Source organism: Mastomys coucha, unplaced genomic scaffold, assembly GCF_008632895.1.
Source record: "Mastomys coucha isolate ucsf_1 unplaced genomic scaffold, UCSF_Mcou_1 pScaffold9, whole genome shotgun sequence".
In the NCBI taxonomy this organism is placed as follows: Eukaryota; Metazoa; Chordata; class Mammalia; order Rodentia; family Muridae; genus Mastomys; species Mastomys coucha.
The window spans coordinates 9,397,165-9,415,693 of record NW_022196915.1 but is presented as its reverse complement, the minus strand read 5'-3'; the positions used below and the strand labels follow the sequence as shown (position 1 = coordinate 9,415,693).

The 18,529-nt window shown below is 42.5% G+C and overlaps 1 protein-coding gene across 3 annotated transcripts in view; it reads right to left on the bottom strand.

Moving 5' to 3' along the window:
• Positions 1 to 18,529, bottom strand: part of Lrmda (leucine rich melanocyte differentiation associated) — a 1,019,879-nt gene that overhangs the window by 434,049 nt on the left and 567,301 nt on the right. For all 3 annotated transcript variants that reach the window (XM_031361519.1, XM_031361520.1, XM_031361517.1), the window contains exons 4-5: positions 15,572 to 15,711; positions 3,648 to 3,765 (exon numbers count right to left, since the gene is read on the bottom strand). In XM_031361519.1, the coding sequence (XP_031217379.1) occupies positions 3,648 to 3,765; positions 15,572 to 15,711 (258 nt within the window). The remainder of the gene's footprint in view (positions 1 to 3,647; positions 3,766 to 15,571; positions 15,712 to 18,529) is intronic.

Here is an 18,529-nt window from a genome sequence, read left to right as displayed (position 1 = left end):
CCTTTCACTGGGGGCCTTCAGCTTCTCAGTATCTAGTTTGGTGTTCTCTCTGTTGATGGTGGCATGATTCAATGACCATTATTTGAAAAGGCTATGGATTTTCTTTAAAATTCTTAGAAATCAGCAAATATTAGCTGTCATGGGTTCATTAAGTGTACACATACACATATACCTAATACAGAGACAGACAGACAGACAGACAGACAGACAGGCACACACACAGAGATAGAAAGAGGGAGAGACTCATACAGAGAGGATATGTGTGCCCTGTGTGCTCATGTACCTGGAAGAGCCCACTGCTAGCATTATCTGTTTCACATGAATGAGAGCATCCTTCCATACAAGGATTCAAACTCAAAAGACAGACAGCTTTGAAACAACAGAAACCAAAGAGCAGTCACAGAGGCAAAATGTGTCATCAGGAGCAAGAACTAGAGAGAACTTGGATTCCAGTGTCCAGGCCTACCAGGTACCAAATCAAACATTGGTGACATAGAGGGTTGATTAGTTCCTGGCTGATTTTGCATTTGCGTCAGCCGAGAACACCCAGCCTGCCTATTCCCTACCTCAAAGGCAAGGGCTATGATTGGAGAGGCATTTTCCATTCTCCCAAATACTTTATGTCAGGAATAAAATGAACACAGCTCCCCAAATCACAGCCTCCTTGATCATCCATCAGAACATTGTGCTGAATAAGCACAATAGGCCCCTGCTGCCCCAGAAAGGACAGAAGCCAACTTGAGATTCCGATTCTTTTATGAAAAATAGGTCTTCAGCTAGTGTGTGCAGTGCAGCTCCAGCAATTTGAAGGAAGGAAATTGCTCTCCACTTAGAGGCCGACTCAAGGTGTGCACATGCCTCCCAGAACATGCATATGTATATATACACACAGATAAGGGAAATATATCTGCATAGGAACAAACATGTGTCTGTACACACAGCAAATAGGCAAGAAGCAGCTGTCTGAGTGCCAGTTTATTAATTCAGCAAAGAGCTCATTTGCCTCCCTTCTATCTGCAAGAAAAATACCACTGTGTATCTCAGAAAACAACAGACAAAAGGGAATTTTCCACCATTCAGCAGGCGTGCAGTATGATAAACCAGTAACAACGTGGAATCTTCCTGGGATCTTGAAGGATCATCACATAAAAACCCTTAAACAGAACCCCAAGAACCCTGCTTTGGGTCCTAATTGTACCCCATCAGGAACTTCAGCTTCTGACCCTTGCAGGTCCCTCAAGAACAAAGCAACAGATGGGATCTCCTACTAGGAAATCTCGAGGCACCACGGAAACTGAAGCCAAGATCCCCATGCTTCCTTGTCAAGGGCATTTTTGTCTCTCTCCTCAAATAATTAATGAGCATTTTTAAGTGTAATACAGTTAGTAAGGGCATTAGAGTCAATCACAGAAACATGTGCTAATTCTATAATTGATTGGAAGCTAATTGGGAACACTGAGGAGCACTTCTGCTCGTGTTGCTAATGACTCGGACAGCTGCTGGCAGGTTTTAAGGAACCCTTCCCATCATGCTCAAAGGCAAGAGGAGATTCCACCTCTCCCTATCCCCATGCAGAAAAACAGTCCATTCCCAACAGTCTCTCTCACTGTGTCAAGACACCTCCAGGGAAAATATTGATCTCTCTCCAGGGCAAAAACAGCAGAGTGGGAAGAAGCTAGGCCCCATATTGGACATAAAGGTAAAATTCCAGCTCAGGAATTGATGACCCAGTGACCTTGAACAGTCCAATCAACTGCTCTGGGACTGAACTCCATCATATGTAAAATGTGTCAGAGGGTCCATCCTTCTATGTGTACAGGGCTCAGAGTTGGGCACATACAGAATACAACATCCCAGGACATGGACAGCACAGTTAGCACCTCTCCAGTGTTCTATCAGCATCTTTACAGTTTTCAATCCCAAAGCAAATGAGGGCAAGATAAATAAAGATTTGTTTTGTACAGTGTAGATGTGAATGTGGGAAAACAGGATGGCCAGTATCTGACCCCAGGGTCTCACAAAGACTTCATCTGCTGTACTTGGCTGGGGTTGGTGATGTGGACTGTCTCTGAAGTCCTAAGAAAGGAGAAGAAAAAAGAGAGAAAGGAAGGAAAAAAAAAGAAAGAAAAGAAGCCAGGAGATAAATTCTTTCATTTGGACAAAATGGCCAAAGCTGGAATAACTAAGGGCAGTCGTGTGCATTCTGTCAGACCTGTGTTCCAATAAGGAGAACTGTTAACACTTTAATAGCTATGAAATGAATCACTCAATTAATTCTCCACATGCTGAAACAGGTAACAATACATTTATCTGCCAGAATTATACCCTCCATATCATATATTTCCACAACTGTTAGCAATTTCATTCAGCATAACAGGAAATCAGTCGCACCTCATGGATTCAGGAAAAGAAAGTGGCCTGAGGTCTGCTGCCAACAGCGGAACTTGATGGAAGAGGCTTCATTGTTCTGCTCTGTTTTGGCTTTGTTTGGCTTTGCTTTCCCGCTTAATCACTTCCAATGCATGTATGGAGGGCTATAAGTCACTTGGTGAGGACAAACTAGACCTTCAGGATTCCTGTGCCAGCATTTTCAACATATAGCTGCAATTTCATAGACGGTAACTAAGGAGCTCCACAGTGCTCCAGGGGAATGAAGTTTCTAGAAAGGGGTCATCATCAGGGTCACTGAATCTACTCCTCAGGCTCAGACTTCTTAGAAGAGTCCAATGTCTCCCAGAGAGATTATTGCAAATATTCTTAAAACCTCCTTGTGTCTGAATCCAAGATTCCAAACCTACTGTCACGAACTGTATGTAGGGAACATATAGCAGCCCCAGCTCAGATTGTCTGGAAACACTGCATACTATGTTGACATCACCTCAGGAACCTGAAGAGCCTTCATCTCTAATAGAAGAAAATTACCCCCTTTTACTAGCAAGAAACAAGAGCCCCATCCAAAGGTTGAGAGGAATTATATCTACCTGAGAAACACAAAATTCTCAGTGTGTTCTTTTTCAGCTCCTGAACCCCTTTGAGAAGAAAGCATTGAGGGTGCCTAAAATTCACCAGCTAAACTTCACTGAGCTTCACTCATGTTTCTATGTGCCTTAGTTACTTTTATACTATTCTGCTAAAATGCCATGACCATGACAACTTATCTACAAAAAGCAATTTATTGCAGGCTTAGAGTTTCAGAGGATGAGCCCATGACCACTAGCATGACAGCAGACAGGCATAGTGTTGGAGCAGTAGCTGAGGGCTTGTGTCCTGATTCACAAGCACAAAGCAGAGGCAGGTAATGGGTAACCTCAAAACCCACTCTAGTACTGGCACATTCTTCCAACAAGGCCACATTTCCCAATCCTTCCTAAATAGTTCCACTACCTGGAGGCCAGTATTCAAACACCTAAGCCTATGGAGGCCATTCTCACTTAAACCACCCGGTGTCTCCTTAGACTGAGTGAGAGGGAGACCTAAATTATAGCTAGTCAATTCCAGGACGGGTCCAGCTCTATATCTATGACTGAACCCAGGTATGAGATCACGACTACTTTCTAAATACACAGGAAGATATCACCCATACTCTACAAAGAAACCAGTGAAGTAAGATATAAATCCCACATGAAAACCAAACAGTAGCAGCTCACCTTGGGTTTCACCACCTTCATGAAGGCTCCTCTGACCAATGCCTCCTCACGTTCTTGTCTGGTGACTTTCTGAGCATCCAGAAACTTCAAATTGGGCAGCTTGTGCAGAACAAAGCACCTGGGACAAAACGGCAGACACAACTTGGAGAAGTTGGAATCACAGCCTCTGCGATGTCAGCAATATGTTGGGACTTTGGGAATCCACACAAGGTTTTAAGGGTTTAGATCTTAGCCACTGCCTCCCCTAGTCCCCTGACCACCACCAAAACCACCCCTCCCCCAAAGGGGAAATTTGAAGGGTTGTACTTTATAAAGACATACAACCAAGTATGAATCATAATTACACTTGACTCAAGGATAGATACATACCTCATTAGATTTAGACAGCCAGTAGGACCCTGGCAGAGTATTCCTTTCTACTGTTCTAGGAAAGCAGCCTTGTTTCAACATGGAAAGTTCTCAGTAAAACTACTCTAAACCTTGATCAGACGTACCATGTATGTACCTGCCATTCCTGGGAGGAATTTATATCATTCTCTTCATTGATACAATAGATTGGCAATTTAGAGCTGAGCCTGTAGGCCAAAAGTTCCCGGGTAGGGCCTTAAGTGAACCCCCATAAGCTGACTGGCTTTGGCATAGGAGTGGGGAATGCATGTGGCTGAGAAATGTTTCACTGAGGACTCAAGAAATTCTTAGGTACCTTTTGTCATCATTTCTGGGTAATTTCCACAATGCAGCATGGAGATGATCTTTGTCAAGGATAAATAGGAAGCAGAGGTGGTTTCTAGGGATTTTTAATATCCCCAAACACTCAGTTTCCTCTCTTCCCTTTGAAAGATCATTAGTACTCATTATATAGATCACCACAGATAAGCAGATGGCTATGTGTGTGATGAATTGCCCTCCATCAGATGTATATAAAGGGTATTGACAGGAAGATGCACTTGGCCAGGGCATATGTTTATAAATGTGTAAGTGTATAAACACTGGTCTAGACTTCTCAGCAACAGTCATCAGCCAAGTTACTTCCCATCAAGACCACACTCTATCAACCGAACGAGCAATTGTCCAGACCCTCTTTTGCTTTGGAAGAAGAGATAAGCACCCAATGTGAATAGCAATGAACAACCTCTAAAGAAACCTCTCACATCCTGTGGCAGCCTTCTTATAATTCTCTCATCTTCCAAATCCCAACCTCAGCAAACATTCCTTCTCACCTCTAACCCACACTACTTTCTTCATGATCCTAGAATACACTATTAGCATCCAGTCCGACATACTGTCATTTCAGTTACTTCCTTGCTGTTAAAGTAATGAATGTCCTCATCTAAGCTACAACCTTCTCAAAGGTTTACCTTCATTATATCTTGGAAACCAAAGCAAGAATGAGTTTAGTAGCCTGTCCATTCATTTCAGCTACACAAATATTTCTTGAGTACCTACTATGTGCCAGGATTTCGAGATACAGAAGTGATTATGATACCTCTCCATTCTCAAAGAGGTTCTTACTGTAATGGGGAATATTTATTGACACATGACTAACTAGAAATCAGTGATGCTAAGTTATGTACTAGAGTGGTGATTCAAAAACAGAGAACAGCCAAAAACTAAAGGGAAGGAGAGAAATATACCATCTCAAACAGGCTTCAAAAACAAAATTCAAAAGCAACTCACTTAAGATTTTATCAGTGTAGATATTCTTGGACATCCACTGTACATTTCTCTCTGCTGGAGCCCAGGGTCCCCATGGCCTCCTTCCACATCTACAAGGTAATTTCATATCACCAAGTGATCTTTATAAGCTTATTCAGGTAAAAGACCTGGCCATCACTCAAGAGCCAGAGACTGCATTCTAAAGCCTCCTGCCACTGGACTCTTAAACTCAAAACACACTAAAATTATTTTGCAATTAACTTCAATTAATTCTATTATGAATTAATTTATTATTTCATGTGAGAAAGCAAGCACTTGGGCTTTGGACACAGGTCAGGGGCCAATACCCCAGATCCCATTCTCCTCTTCCACTTTACTAAGGTGGGGTTTCTTGATTTTGCAGTGCTTTGCACCATAGGTTAGCTGACCCATAAGTTTTTGGGCTCCAGTCTCTGCTTTGTATCTCCCCATAGGAGTGTCTAGGATTGCAGACGTGTGCCATCAAGGTATCAGGGGTGGAACTCAGGTCATCAGGTTTGTGTAGGTCCCTGAAATTCCTTTACAGTCTATGCCAAGCCCAAAATAATATCCCCAAACTTTTTTATTCTTTCTCCTATATTCATCCTTCCTTCCTGATTCCTCCTTGGTCTCAATCTATCACTTGCTTTCCTTTTCTCCCAAAGCCTGTCCCTCCTTAACCTCCATCCCCAAATACCTCTGATCTTATCCAAAATGAGGCAAAGGGCTCAAGTGTTCTTTCTTACTCTTTAGCAGAATTCCCACCGGCCTCAGACTGTCAGAGAAAACTTCCATCTCCTGCTTACACAGGCAAAGCCTTGATGACAACAGATTCTTTCAAATAAAGACATGTACAGACAGAAACAATATGTCAGGAGTGACGCTCAAAGGAGTAAAGACACCCACTAAGTGTAGGGTGGGAAAAGATGAATATTCAGGTGAGGACAACATCGGTATTAGAAAATCAGCCAATGTTTAATGATGAAGTGAAAGATGCCTTCACGGGGCTGCCAGGAAGCACAGTGACAACAGACCGTGCATTGTCATTTTGCCTAGCTTTGGATCACAGCTCTGAAATCAAAGGAGCGAGGCAGAGAGGTGCTGGCTTTTAAGCTAGTTAAAATTTTTTGGATGACAAAGAGCTACTGTTTGCAGAAGCTTCTTCTTAGAGTCAGAGAGACAGCTTATGACAGAGTCTCTCAATCATCTCTAGACTTCTGATGGCTTCACTTCCACCCCAAGGGCCACCACGAGTTCCCAGAGAAGTCTGAGGGACTTGAGGGTTACCCAACCTATGAGGATCAGGATGTAGGGCCTGGAAGGATAACAAACCAGGATAGGACACCCATTCTCAGTAGACCAATGAAGGAGATAAGTTAATATTGAGAGCCAGGGAAAGGAGCTAAATTCAATGTGAGGGGGGATAGGAACACTGAGAAGAGGAACAAGGAGCTGCAATGATCCCCTGGGTCCATCTTCATGGTCCTGAGAGGATGTTTAGTTCTAAACAGAGGGCCAGAGGTACGCACAGCTAAGCAGGTCTACTCCAAGGAGGGAACCTGTCTCTCACCACTGTCTCAGCTCAGGTATCTCCTACAATAGGGGTTGACAACCTGCGAGCCTCTTTCAGGGAGACAAGCTCCCCTACTGGTTGGCACCAGGCTTCCAGGCTTTTCCTTCCTCTAGCATAAGATTCCTAAGGAAATTTCAACATCTTGGACATCTTACACTGATAGCCAAAGGGGAAGGCACTAATGACTCTTTAGAATATTTTCATCTCAAGGGGCCTGTAAGATGTTGCTCAGTTTGAGTTTGTTCCCTGTGGTCCACAGGAGAAGGAGATAAACGATTCCTGAGAGTCACCCTCTGACTTCCATGTGTGCTCTGTGGTAAGCGCGTACCTTCAACTCATATCGTACACACATATATACATAGGCACACACTAACAGTACATGAAAGAAATAAATTTTAAATAGCACTAGAGAGATAACTCTGTATGTCATTAAGAGCACTTTGTGTTTTTCCAGAAGACCCATGTTCAGTTAGTTAACAGCATCCATGGCAGGAGGCTCCTAACAACTGGAACTGTAGCTCAGGGGATCTGGCACCCTCTTCTCACCTCAGTGGGTACCCACATATGTGTACATATACTCACACTTACTTAGACACATAAACAAAAATTAATATTTAAGCTCTCTAAAACGAATATCACTATCCCTGTCAGAATGACTACACTGGGTGGGCTTGTCCCCTCATGAACCATTGTCTCCTCTAGAATGCCTTCTTCCATTCGTTTGCACATTCACTGAGTAATCATTGAAGAGCTACTACCTGGAACGAGCAATGCCAGGCCCTGAGAAGGTGAGGAAACCCAGCAGAAGACCTCTGTTCTCAGTGCATCCTAAGTTCTAGCACCGCCTTTACATTCTACCACCATGGTTCTTGACTTTGAGCAGGCATCCTCATGACCCATGGGCTTGTTAAAAGGCAGAGGCAGACGCCAGCCCATCCCCAGAGCTCCTTACTGAGGCGATCTGGACTGAGGCCTGGAATTTATGTTTCTAATAAGTTCCCAGGTGATGCTGTCACGGCTGCCATCCTGCTGAGAACCAATGTCTTACTGAAAACAACACCACGAGGACTAATAGTTGGGAAATTATGAGAGCAATGAGGCAGCCAAGAGTCTCTTTCCCAGTTCAGCTAACAGTCTGCCCTGCCCCAGCACCTGTGCTCCGTGAGCCCGGCTGACAGTCACATTTACCAGGTCTTCCTGTCCCCTGGTGACTTAGAATAGGCTCTGGCATTCTTGCCAAGCCATAAGCCAGTTGGAGTCTTGCCTGCCTGTCCCATGCTGGTCTTGGGAGATCCATTTCCCTTTGTTCTAGGTCATGTCAGGGTGTCAAAAGCTGCAGCTTCAATCCTGAGTGTAACACAAGCTTGCCATAAAAACACAAGAGCAGATTCCTGAAGCCACAGAACGAAGGCTTTTACAATATCAATTCAGCCCTTGTAAATTTAATCCGGGGGTTATTTGTTGCACCCAAATCTCTTTACCGTGATGTATGACTTAGTTACCGGGGGTTATCACAACCGTATCCTAAAGTTGCATAGTACATAAAACATTTCAGTTAACAATGTGGAGAGGTTAACTCCCCCAGATAACCTGCAATCACAAGGGCTAGTCCAGATGACAACCCTCTGTCAGTTCACAGGAGCTATTGATGGTTCAATCAGTTTGTTTTGAAGAAGAACAACAAAAGGCCAGTAAACTTATTCAGACTGTCAACAGGGGCTATCGGGGAATGGGACTTGCAGGTAAGTAATTCTGGGTGTTTTAAGGCTATTATCAAATAGCAATGGTTGAGGGAAGAGACAGCTACTAATAACACAGAAGGCAGCCATCATAAACCACTTTATGGCAGAACCCCCCTGTCCATAAATCTTGGGACACCTGGAGACAGCTTCAGATTTATAAAACTGCTTGTTAAGCCAGGACACTGCTTAATGAGAGATCAGTCTAGTAGTTAAGTCTTATGTCCCTAGCTACAGAGGGCAACTCCAATTTTCCTGACCTTCTCAAGGTGGCTGGAGAGAAGGCTCCAGGGCTAGAGGTGGTGGCACTTAGAGGCCATGCTTGGTGTGATATGGAAAAGGAGGTTATCAGGAGAGCAGGCAGCCCTGCAAAGATGCTTACAACCCCATTTGTCTCTGTATGGAGGCAGATTTCCTGAAATTGAGAGACCATCACCCAGAGACTATCATGTTCCGTCTCTTCATGTAAAATGGTAGATTTTTCTTAAAGGACCCTTTAAAGGCAACACTAAATCTAGAAGGAGAACAGAATAATTCCAATCATTTTGTTATTGTGGAAAAAAATCTATTTGTTTTGTTCTAATATCAACAGGCTTTGTACTTTTTTGCTTAGATATCATAAAGAAAGGAACACATTCTCTTGTCCTACACCCCATGTTCCCCCATGAAAGATTGCCTGCTCCCCAGTAATAGTGTAAACTTTAGACTCATGCCTTGGACCTCTCAGATCTGCTGGTGGGGTTGGCAGCCATATTTCTTTCATGAAAATGGTTTAAGACTCTCATGAGTTCTTAGAGAGGCAGGCTCCAGAGTGCTGGATGGTTTATCCATTCCACTTATGGCATGCAATGCTTTCTCTACTTATTTCCCATTACCTTCTCACTCCCATACACAGGAAATGCAGAGACAAAGCACAAGCTACTGATATTCTACCTGGTACCCTGAAGGCAGCTATGGATGATCCTTTTGATGGTTTCATTAGCCCCTTCTCCCCCTTCCAGCTTAACAGAACAGGGCAAGGATGCCAACAAGACAATGTGATTCCTGACTGTCAACTGGATTACATCAACTCTGTTTAATAATGCTAGCCATCTCATGCTGGTCAAGAGCATGGATCAACTGCTAAAGGTGTTTGACTAATGAGAGAAAACAGCAAGGACTTAGACACAGCTTCTTTGAGAGACCGAAGCTCTTAGAGATTGGGGGCGGGAGTGGCAAGAAAAAGAGGTTGTCACAATGAAAAGTTGAGGGAGGGAGCTCTCAGGGCAGAGCACATATCTTGGGCTATGAGGTCTTGAGCTTGCCTTCCTGAGCCTCAGTTTCTCTATCTGAGCCATGAGAATGGGCCTTAGCCTCCTTCAAACACTAATTTGTTTGGGATCTCTGTGCTCAAAGTTGATTGACAATAAATAAATGCATACAGTCCCTTCTTGGTGCACCAGGTTCACCCCATCCCACCTCCAGAGAGTCAGAAAACACCAATGAGGACTAAAGAAACATGAACAAAGGACTGAGTGGGACAGCTCCAGATGCTCTGAGACAACGATGATGATGATCTCACTCTAATGAGCTGAGGTGAGCTCACCTACAGCATTAATGAATTGGCCTGACAACTGGCAAAGACCAGCTGATTTTTCTCTCAGTTCACTGACAGCATGTTTGAAGTCTCTGTGCAAACAATAAACCCACAGGACAGTCCAGGGGCCTGTATGGAGGGTAACCAGCAATTACTGTGTGGGCTTCTGTCGCTTTGATCTCTGGGTCGTGACCTTTGCTTTCTTGTGATCATCAAAGCCTAGATTGTAGATTAGCTGGGGAATGCTAGCTGGTTTATATAAGCCACAGGTTTTACAGCTCCTATTTAGTGGGAAACAGCCTTGGGTGGCAGCCCAAGGTGGCCCCAGACACCACCGGAGGGTCCTTCCTACCTTTCTTTTGGTGGAGTGCTACAGACACTGGGCAGGCCCCCAGGCAGCTGCCTACCAGGGAACAAAGAAAGGACATCATATTTTAAATAATTTAAGGTTTTAAGGAAAACAGAGGGACCTACTGGGGTGGGGTGGACTGGGTGGGGGCAAGGGGCTAGGGGGAGCAACCAGAGCCTGAAGGGACAGAAATTGAAAGAAAATGAACAAGAAAGCTAAGCCACAAAAGACCAGCATCAAGCCTGAGAGCCCAGGTTTCTTATTTGAAAAGTGACGTTCAGCATTTAGTCTCTGTTGACTTTCAGCCATCATTCTTCCTGAAGAAAAAGATAAGAAGGTGTTAGCATCTAGAGGTCTTCACAGGGTTTGTTTGTTCTGCCAGGTGAAGAAGGAGAAGGCAAGAAAATATCTGGGGTGAGGCAGGGAGCCCTGGAGAAGTTCTTAACAGAGAACAGGAGCAGACAGCATCTGTAGTCAAAGAAAGGCTTTTATTGGGATGAGGAAACACACACATACAGCAGGCACATGAAGAAAAAGACTCTCTCCAAAGCAGAGAGGAACTGGGAAAGCTGCAGTCCAGATTTCCCTGAGGACTGAAGATTTAAGGGTCTGTGAGGAAAGACTTTCTCCCCCAAGTTTAGAGTTCTTAGTTTGAACAAAGGCGGGTATCTTTGGAGTAAACACGTCCTTGCCTGGCCTTGAACTTGTCCATAGGTTGAGTGCCCTGGTGTTGGGATAAAAAGTCTTTCTTTTAAGCTTGCTGGCTTTTCTCTCAGATCAGGAGTATAAGGAAGAAGTCAGCCATCTTGGAATTTCACCATCTTTATTATCTAGCCATGGCTATTTCTCTCTCTCTCTCTCTCTCTCTCTCTCTCTCTCTCTCTCTCTCTCTCTCTCTCTCTCCTCTTCTCTCTCTCTGTCTCCCTCTGTCTCTCTCTCCTCTCTCTCTCTGCCTACCAAAGAATCTGTCTACCTCTTGGTCCCTCAAAATAACTGCCAGAAAAAAAAAAAAGAAAAGATAAGCTATTCTGAGCACCCAGTTTCCACCCCTGACTTACTCTATCGATTTTGTATGGTATCAAAATCTTCAAGAGGTCCACGTCCAGGCAACATTCATCCCAGAACAGCAGCACTGTATCCACAAGGCAAAATGCAAATGGGTTCAGGCCTGTGATAAGGTGACCATGTCCACTTCTCAGCCATAAGCAAAGACAAAAAGCAAAGGGAGTCCAGGCATAGTTACGTTCCCACAACAGCAGGCCCAGGGCTCTGCTCAACCACTCAATACTATGTCCATGTTCACAGAGAAATTTAATCAGCCTGGTTTACTGTGGGGATGCATGCCAAGAAAAGCGAACTATGTACACAAAGGTAAATGAGGAAGCCAAAGGGGTAGGCACTGGGAAAAGGGTAGGAAAGATGGGACAGAGAGTACAACATATATAAACCTAGTCACTTCCCATTCCAGGTCTGGTGGTTAGCCACACATGAACTAAGCCTGAGCTGAAATCTTTGAAGTCAACATCTCACATGAAAACAAAACAACAGACACACTTGTTTTGATGTATGGCTGGGTGACATAAATATTACATCACATGACCACAGAGGATACCCATCAATAGGAATTTTTTTCCAACAGCACTAAATGAACCACAGGTTCCTGCTTCTGAATGCTATTGCTTAAATGATTAATAGATGAAGCATTGTTCAAAAACATACTTAAAGTGAAAAACAGTGAACTGCAGAAGTATCATTCATTGCATAAGTCATTTGCTAGCAAAAATGCTGTATAAATTTACATAGAGTTTCCACTATGATGATTTCTGTGACAGCCAGAGAGAAAGTAGACCTCACACTTTGTGGATGAAGGGGCAGGAAAATAGTTTATCCAACATGGGGTAGGCCATTGCACTGCTTTGTTTAAATGCATATGCCACAGTAACTCTCAATTCAAAAGCCATATTGTGAAACCCTAAAACTTCTCAGGGGTAAGTGAATCACCAACCAGGATGAAGAAAGCAGGGATGCAGAAAGACCACGGGGCTGAGTGATGTCGTGGCTGCATCTCACTCTTCCAAATACAAGGAAGAGTGTTTTTCAAGTCAACAATTAAAAAAAAAATAATGAATAGAAGATTTAAGCACATTAGAGAACCAATCTAGCATTTCACAAAGTGATGTAGTTAATTTGTAATGAAGTAGGAACACATTTAATACCTCTATTGTTCCTGGTGGCTGCCTTTTCTCCAAGTGTGAGCATCTACCAGTCACTGTGTGGATAACTTATGGGTTTTCAAAGGCAATTGTGGCTAGATGTGATTTGGGCTGTGTGCAAGCTCTAGATTCCCGTCCCTCAAGGCAACATTGTCATAAATACACTAACAAACAGCCTTCTCAGCTCCATCTTTCACAACCTGCCAGCAACACAGACCTGAGATGGAAAGGACATGCTTGGGGGACCGCCAAGGTGGATCCATGAGAAGGATTGCTCTTCTTACTGTAAAAACATTGACCCACAACTTAGACTTGGATTAAGTCTGGATGATAGTTGCTACTGCCTAACTGGATCTGATACCTAAGAAGGAAGAATAATTCCAAATACCCCAGCATTGATACCTAGCTACTTTCCCATGACTTAGGTTTGCGTTAGGCTTCAAGAGACAATGACTCTGCTCTTACTCAGTGGGAATTCTTCTCTCCATGTAGACGCATCTATAGAAGTGGGGGGAATACAGAAGTTGGAATGCATAATATGAGGTGAGGTAGTAAATCCAAACATAGTTTGCTGCCAAAAGAATCATAGAGGCTGAGTCACCCCCGTTTTAACTCTTCCTATTGAAATGGAACTCCACATTAGGTTTTCAAATCTTACTGTGGCTATAGTGCAGCTTAGTCTGCTTTGTCAATCTGACCAGTTATAAAATCAACATTGAAGTATTTGCTTTTCTCTTTCCTTTACTCCTCTCTAAGCTCTATATCTAAGACCAAACAGAACAAGATGGAAATGGGAAATTCATCCTATTCTCTCTGTCTTTCTCCCCCCTCTTCACATCCTAAAAAATGATTAATCTACACTTGTATTCACTTATTATGTTTGGTTGCATGAATGAATAAATGGACATGTGTGTGTATGTGTGTGTGTATATATATATATATATACATGCATATTCATATAGAAATATAGGTAATATACATGCATACTCATACATATGTAAAAGTTACATGCATTTTACAAATGGAACAAAAATATGAAGAAAAAAGTCAGAAAGTAAAAAGAAAACATTCAAACAATGTTTCATTTGGAAAATATGTTTATTAGGTAAATGTTTTTGATCTTGGCCTTCCAAAATACAACTTAAACTTAGTGCTGGCAATAGCCAAGGTGGAGGATGTCTAGGTGAACAGATGAAAGCATAAGAATATATTTTTACATATAATGGAGTATTATTTAGCCACAAAGGAAAACAAAGTCATGTTGTCTGCAAAAAAATAGACCAAAATATCATTACATAGAGCAGACTAGGTGTCACATGCATTATCTTATACATGGAAACTAGAATTAAACAGAAAAGAAATACAGTCTCAAATAGTGGTAGAGTTACCACTAAGGAAGGGTAAGTGGGCCAGAAACAAGCAGGGAGATGGGTGGGTACAGAGGAAGTTGTGAGAGCAATATATATTGTGATATGAAAATATCACAGTGAATCTCATTCATCTGACAATTAATATATGTTAATAATTATAATGAAAAGTGTTATTCCAAAAATGTTGATATAAGAAGGTACTAGGTTTAAAGTGACCCCTTCACACACCCTATAGCAGACAATTTCTTTTTTTTTTTTAAGATCTATTTATTATATGTAAATACACTGTAGCTGTCTTCAGACACTCCAGAAGAGGGCATCAGAACTCATTAGGGATGGTTATGAGCCACCATGTGGCTGCTGGGATTTGAACTCAGGACCTTTGGAAGAGCAGTCAGTGCTTGTAACCACTGAGCCATCTCTCCAGCCTCAGACAATTTCTTGATTCAAAGTTGAAAAAGAGATGGTCTAGAAGTCATTTTACATGTAAGCAATTAAACAATTAAACGTGAGAAAGGAGCAACTTGCTCTGGCTGGATGGCAAGTGTGTTTCTCCTATCAGAAGTCACACTTAAATGGATAACATCACACCTTGATTGAAACATATTCCAAATGGAAAAAGATCTTCATGCGTCAATTTTTTTCTAGGCCTAGAAACTCTACAAAGTTAATCGCGAAAATTAGAAATGAAGCCGAAGTCACAAAATTCTTCTTTATGGAAACACAACTGAATCCTTGCTTTATGTTATGTTATTTATGTCCATGTGTTGGACTTTTTTTTTCTCTTACAAATCTTTAGTAATGGTCAGTATTTCTTATACTGTTGGCCTGATACACAATAATTACTCCCACTACATTTCTTTGGATGTCACCAGGGTTAAACTCCAGTAGGACAAGTCCCTTTCAGACAGTTACCCTCTTTTCCCAAACCTTGCCGAGCTGGGTCCCTAGAGCCCCAGCTGCAACTGTATATTTCTTTTTTTTTCTCCTCTGTTGATTTGAGTAGGGTACTAAGGACAACACCCCTTTATAACAGAGACTAAAGGGAAGATATCACTAATCCCCTTTCCTATCATATAAATAAGTTTTATTGGAAGAGAGTCAGGTATATTCATTTATAAATCATTCATGGCTGCTTCCACACTTTAACATCAGGTTTCAATGGTAACAACACAATCCATGTAAAACCTAAAATGTGTATGAGTTAGCTCATGATGAAAAACATTTCTCAGCCCCTGATCTTGACCAGCCCATATCCTTTCTTGGCTCCTATGAACCTAACAAAGGAAAAAAAATGGATTCTGTTTCTAAAAGACAACAGTTTAACACAGTCTCTGGAGTCCATGGACACTCACCAATCCTTACTTTACACCCCACAGCATTCTATACCCCAGTCTCCTTTTCACTTTTGCCACCATATGAGCACTCACCTGTATCTCTTATAGTCTTCCTCATCCTTCTCCAAGTTGACCAGCTCATTGGGACATGCCACGTTTCCCAGCAGGCTGAGATACTCTAAGGCTGGTGTCACTTCTGCCAGGTGATCAAGGAGGTACTCTAAGTCAGTAATGTGCCAAAGGTTAAGGATCTTCTTCCAAGAAAATGAAAGGCTTAGCAAGAAGTAGGGGTCATCACTAACAGCCCGGGCTATGGAAGTCGACTCTGCCTCACCCTGGACAAAAACTTGACAGAGCAACTAAAATAGAGGAAGGAGTTATTTTAGCTCACTGTGTCTGGGGTTCCACCACGTTCTGGAAGCATCACTTTGGGGACTACACCTTCAGTGTGTGTGTTTTTAGAAGACTCCCATCTAAATCATAGCATGACTATGTCTCAGCTCCTCAAAACAAAAACCAATTTTCAGTCAATCATACTAAAAGATGGAATGGTCATTCCATGCTCTCTATAGAAAACATCACAAATGTGATTATGCAACAGAGCTGTAAGGGAATTTGTAAGAAATAAGCTTTTGAAATAGGCATATCTAGTATAAAAGGATTTGTGTCCTTTCCAGTTATTTTAACGTGTGTGGTACTTGTCAGTTTAATTTTTAACATTTGCTTTGATGTATTTTTATTCCAATTGGACATTCTTGGTTTTTATTCTCATATGCATTCTCCTTATTCTTAGCTTTACATTGTGAGGGATCCAGCTCAGGGCCTTGACAATGCTAGGCAGGTACTCTGATGCTGAGCCATACCTCTAGTCCATCAACAGCCTTTCTGCAGATAATTTATGCCCTTAGCTATGGAACATTCGTCTTTTTTAGAGGGCTCCTTTTTGTTATCTAAGCTCTGCACTCCATAAAAACTGTGGCCTTTCATTAACTGGAGTGCCTGGACAGGTAGATACCCTTAAATATCCTGGACATGGACACTTTGGGCAAAGCATCTTCAGGCTTCAAGATGCTTAACTATCTGTACCAATGAATCCAGTGCAGGTCCAGGAGTCTGTCTCATGTAGGATGTTAGGTATGATGGAAACTCCATTGTGCTAAGCCTTTTCAATAACTACATGACAAATCAGGGTGAGCTAAGTAGTTATCCACAATCTATAGCAGACAGGAAGCCCTGGCTCTTCCTGCAGCATGTTCTGCATCAGTCCTATCTCTTTGTTGATTCCATCCCCAAACCATGAACTAGGAGATGGAGTTTTAATTGGCTCCTCAGTCTCCTGGGTCTACAAGAACAAATACAGTCCTGTCCTGCCTGATTGTGAGCTGAGATGGAACTTGTTAAGTTGTGTGGAAAATTAGGCCAAGGCAATGAGTGGATGCAACTCTGGGGTCTCCAACTAACCAAGAGCATTACAGTGGAGATGAATTGGGAGCTGCTTTCTTCAGGCTCCCTGGCACTGTGTCAACTCTCCCCAGCTGGATTCTTAGAACACACCTGGTTCCCTTCATCAAGCCTTCTCCAGAGCATTAGGCACTCAGGATTTGTTTTTGCCAGTGTCTACAGGAAGTTGCCATTGTGGAGTCCAGCTGTCATGGCGAGCCTTGCCAAGAGCAATTCTATACAGAGAGTGCAAGATCAAAGTGGTGTCTTTCTTACATGTTTAGAGAAGACAGAAGGAGAAGATCCTCCTGGCATGCAGGTCCTATTGCACATAAGCCAGGGTGGTTTCCCATATGAGAGTAGAACATCCCACCTTTGGGTTCATCTCCATGCCAAGGACTGGTTTTATAGCTCCTGGGAAATTTTAACCCCGTGACAGACATTTGGATGCTAAGTACATAGTATGATGATATATTTGTACCCTTGCAGGCACATACATACCAGAAATATTAGTATAGCAAAAAAAACCCTAAGAAAAATGAGATTATAAGCCACACAGCCAGTAAATGACAGAGACTATATTCAAGTCTAAGAAGTCTAAGTCATTTCTATGAGAAAAAAATGACTCAATTTCTATACAAAGGATGAAATTAAAAGACTGAAAAATGAAGAGCTTAATATGTTTGGGGGGAAGATAATACACTGTCATCCAGCTGTGCTGTTTGTCTCAGATATTCCAGTTTAGGCTCATGTTTTCAAAGCACTGTGGCATTTTTCTAAGTGCACCAGGAAATTTTAGTTAAGTGTACCAGGGTACAGCAAGGGTCTTTGGGTGTTAACAGGTGGCTTCCCATGGGTCATCCTGCTTACTCTGCTCAATACTCTGAAGTATGTATTATCAAAGAAACCAACACCTTGAAAAAGAAAATATATTTTTCAAGATGATAAGAAACTGCTGTTAAAAGTGAGATCTGCGGAGAGGGGCTAGAGAAATGGCTTGCTAATGGCTTGCTACTCTTGTAAAACATGGGAGTGCAGTTCCCGGCACACACTTCTAGCAGCTCACATCCATCCATAATCTCAGCTCCAGGGGACCTGAGGCTCTTTTCTGCCCCCTGTTGGTATCTGCACTTACATGTACATATCCACACACAAACACACATGAGTACATAATATCTTTTAAGGGTGAGGTCCAGTTTTGTGACACAGAACACCTGTCTCCTTGCCATGCCCAGCTGTGTAGCATGTAGTACTATTCTTTCTTCCTGTATGTGCTATGATTCAGACTGGTCCCACCTTTAGCACATATGCTGATGTAAATAGTGCAAAAGAAAATTAAGTATAATCTCAAATAAAGCCTGTGTTTTCCCACAAGGAAAGATGGGGGACAACTATTAAATTGTGCAAAGGTTAAGCATCTATACTTTCTAAAAGTTTTAGTTAGTCTCCTACTTGAGGTTGACTATTGGGAGATTACATGGCTGAGATCAACACAGAAAACCTGGTAGACAGGCCAGGGACACACACACACACACACACACACACAGAGAGAGAGAGAGAGAGAGAGAGAGAGAGAGACAGAGAGACAGAGAGACAGAGACAGAGACAGAC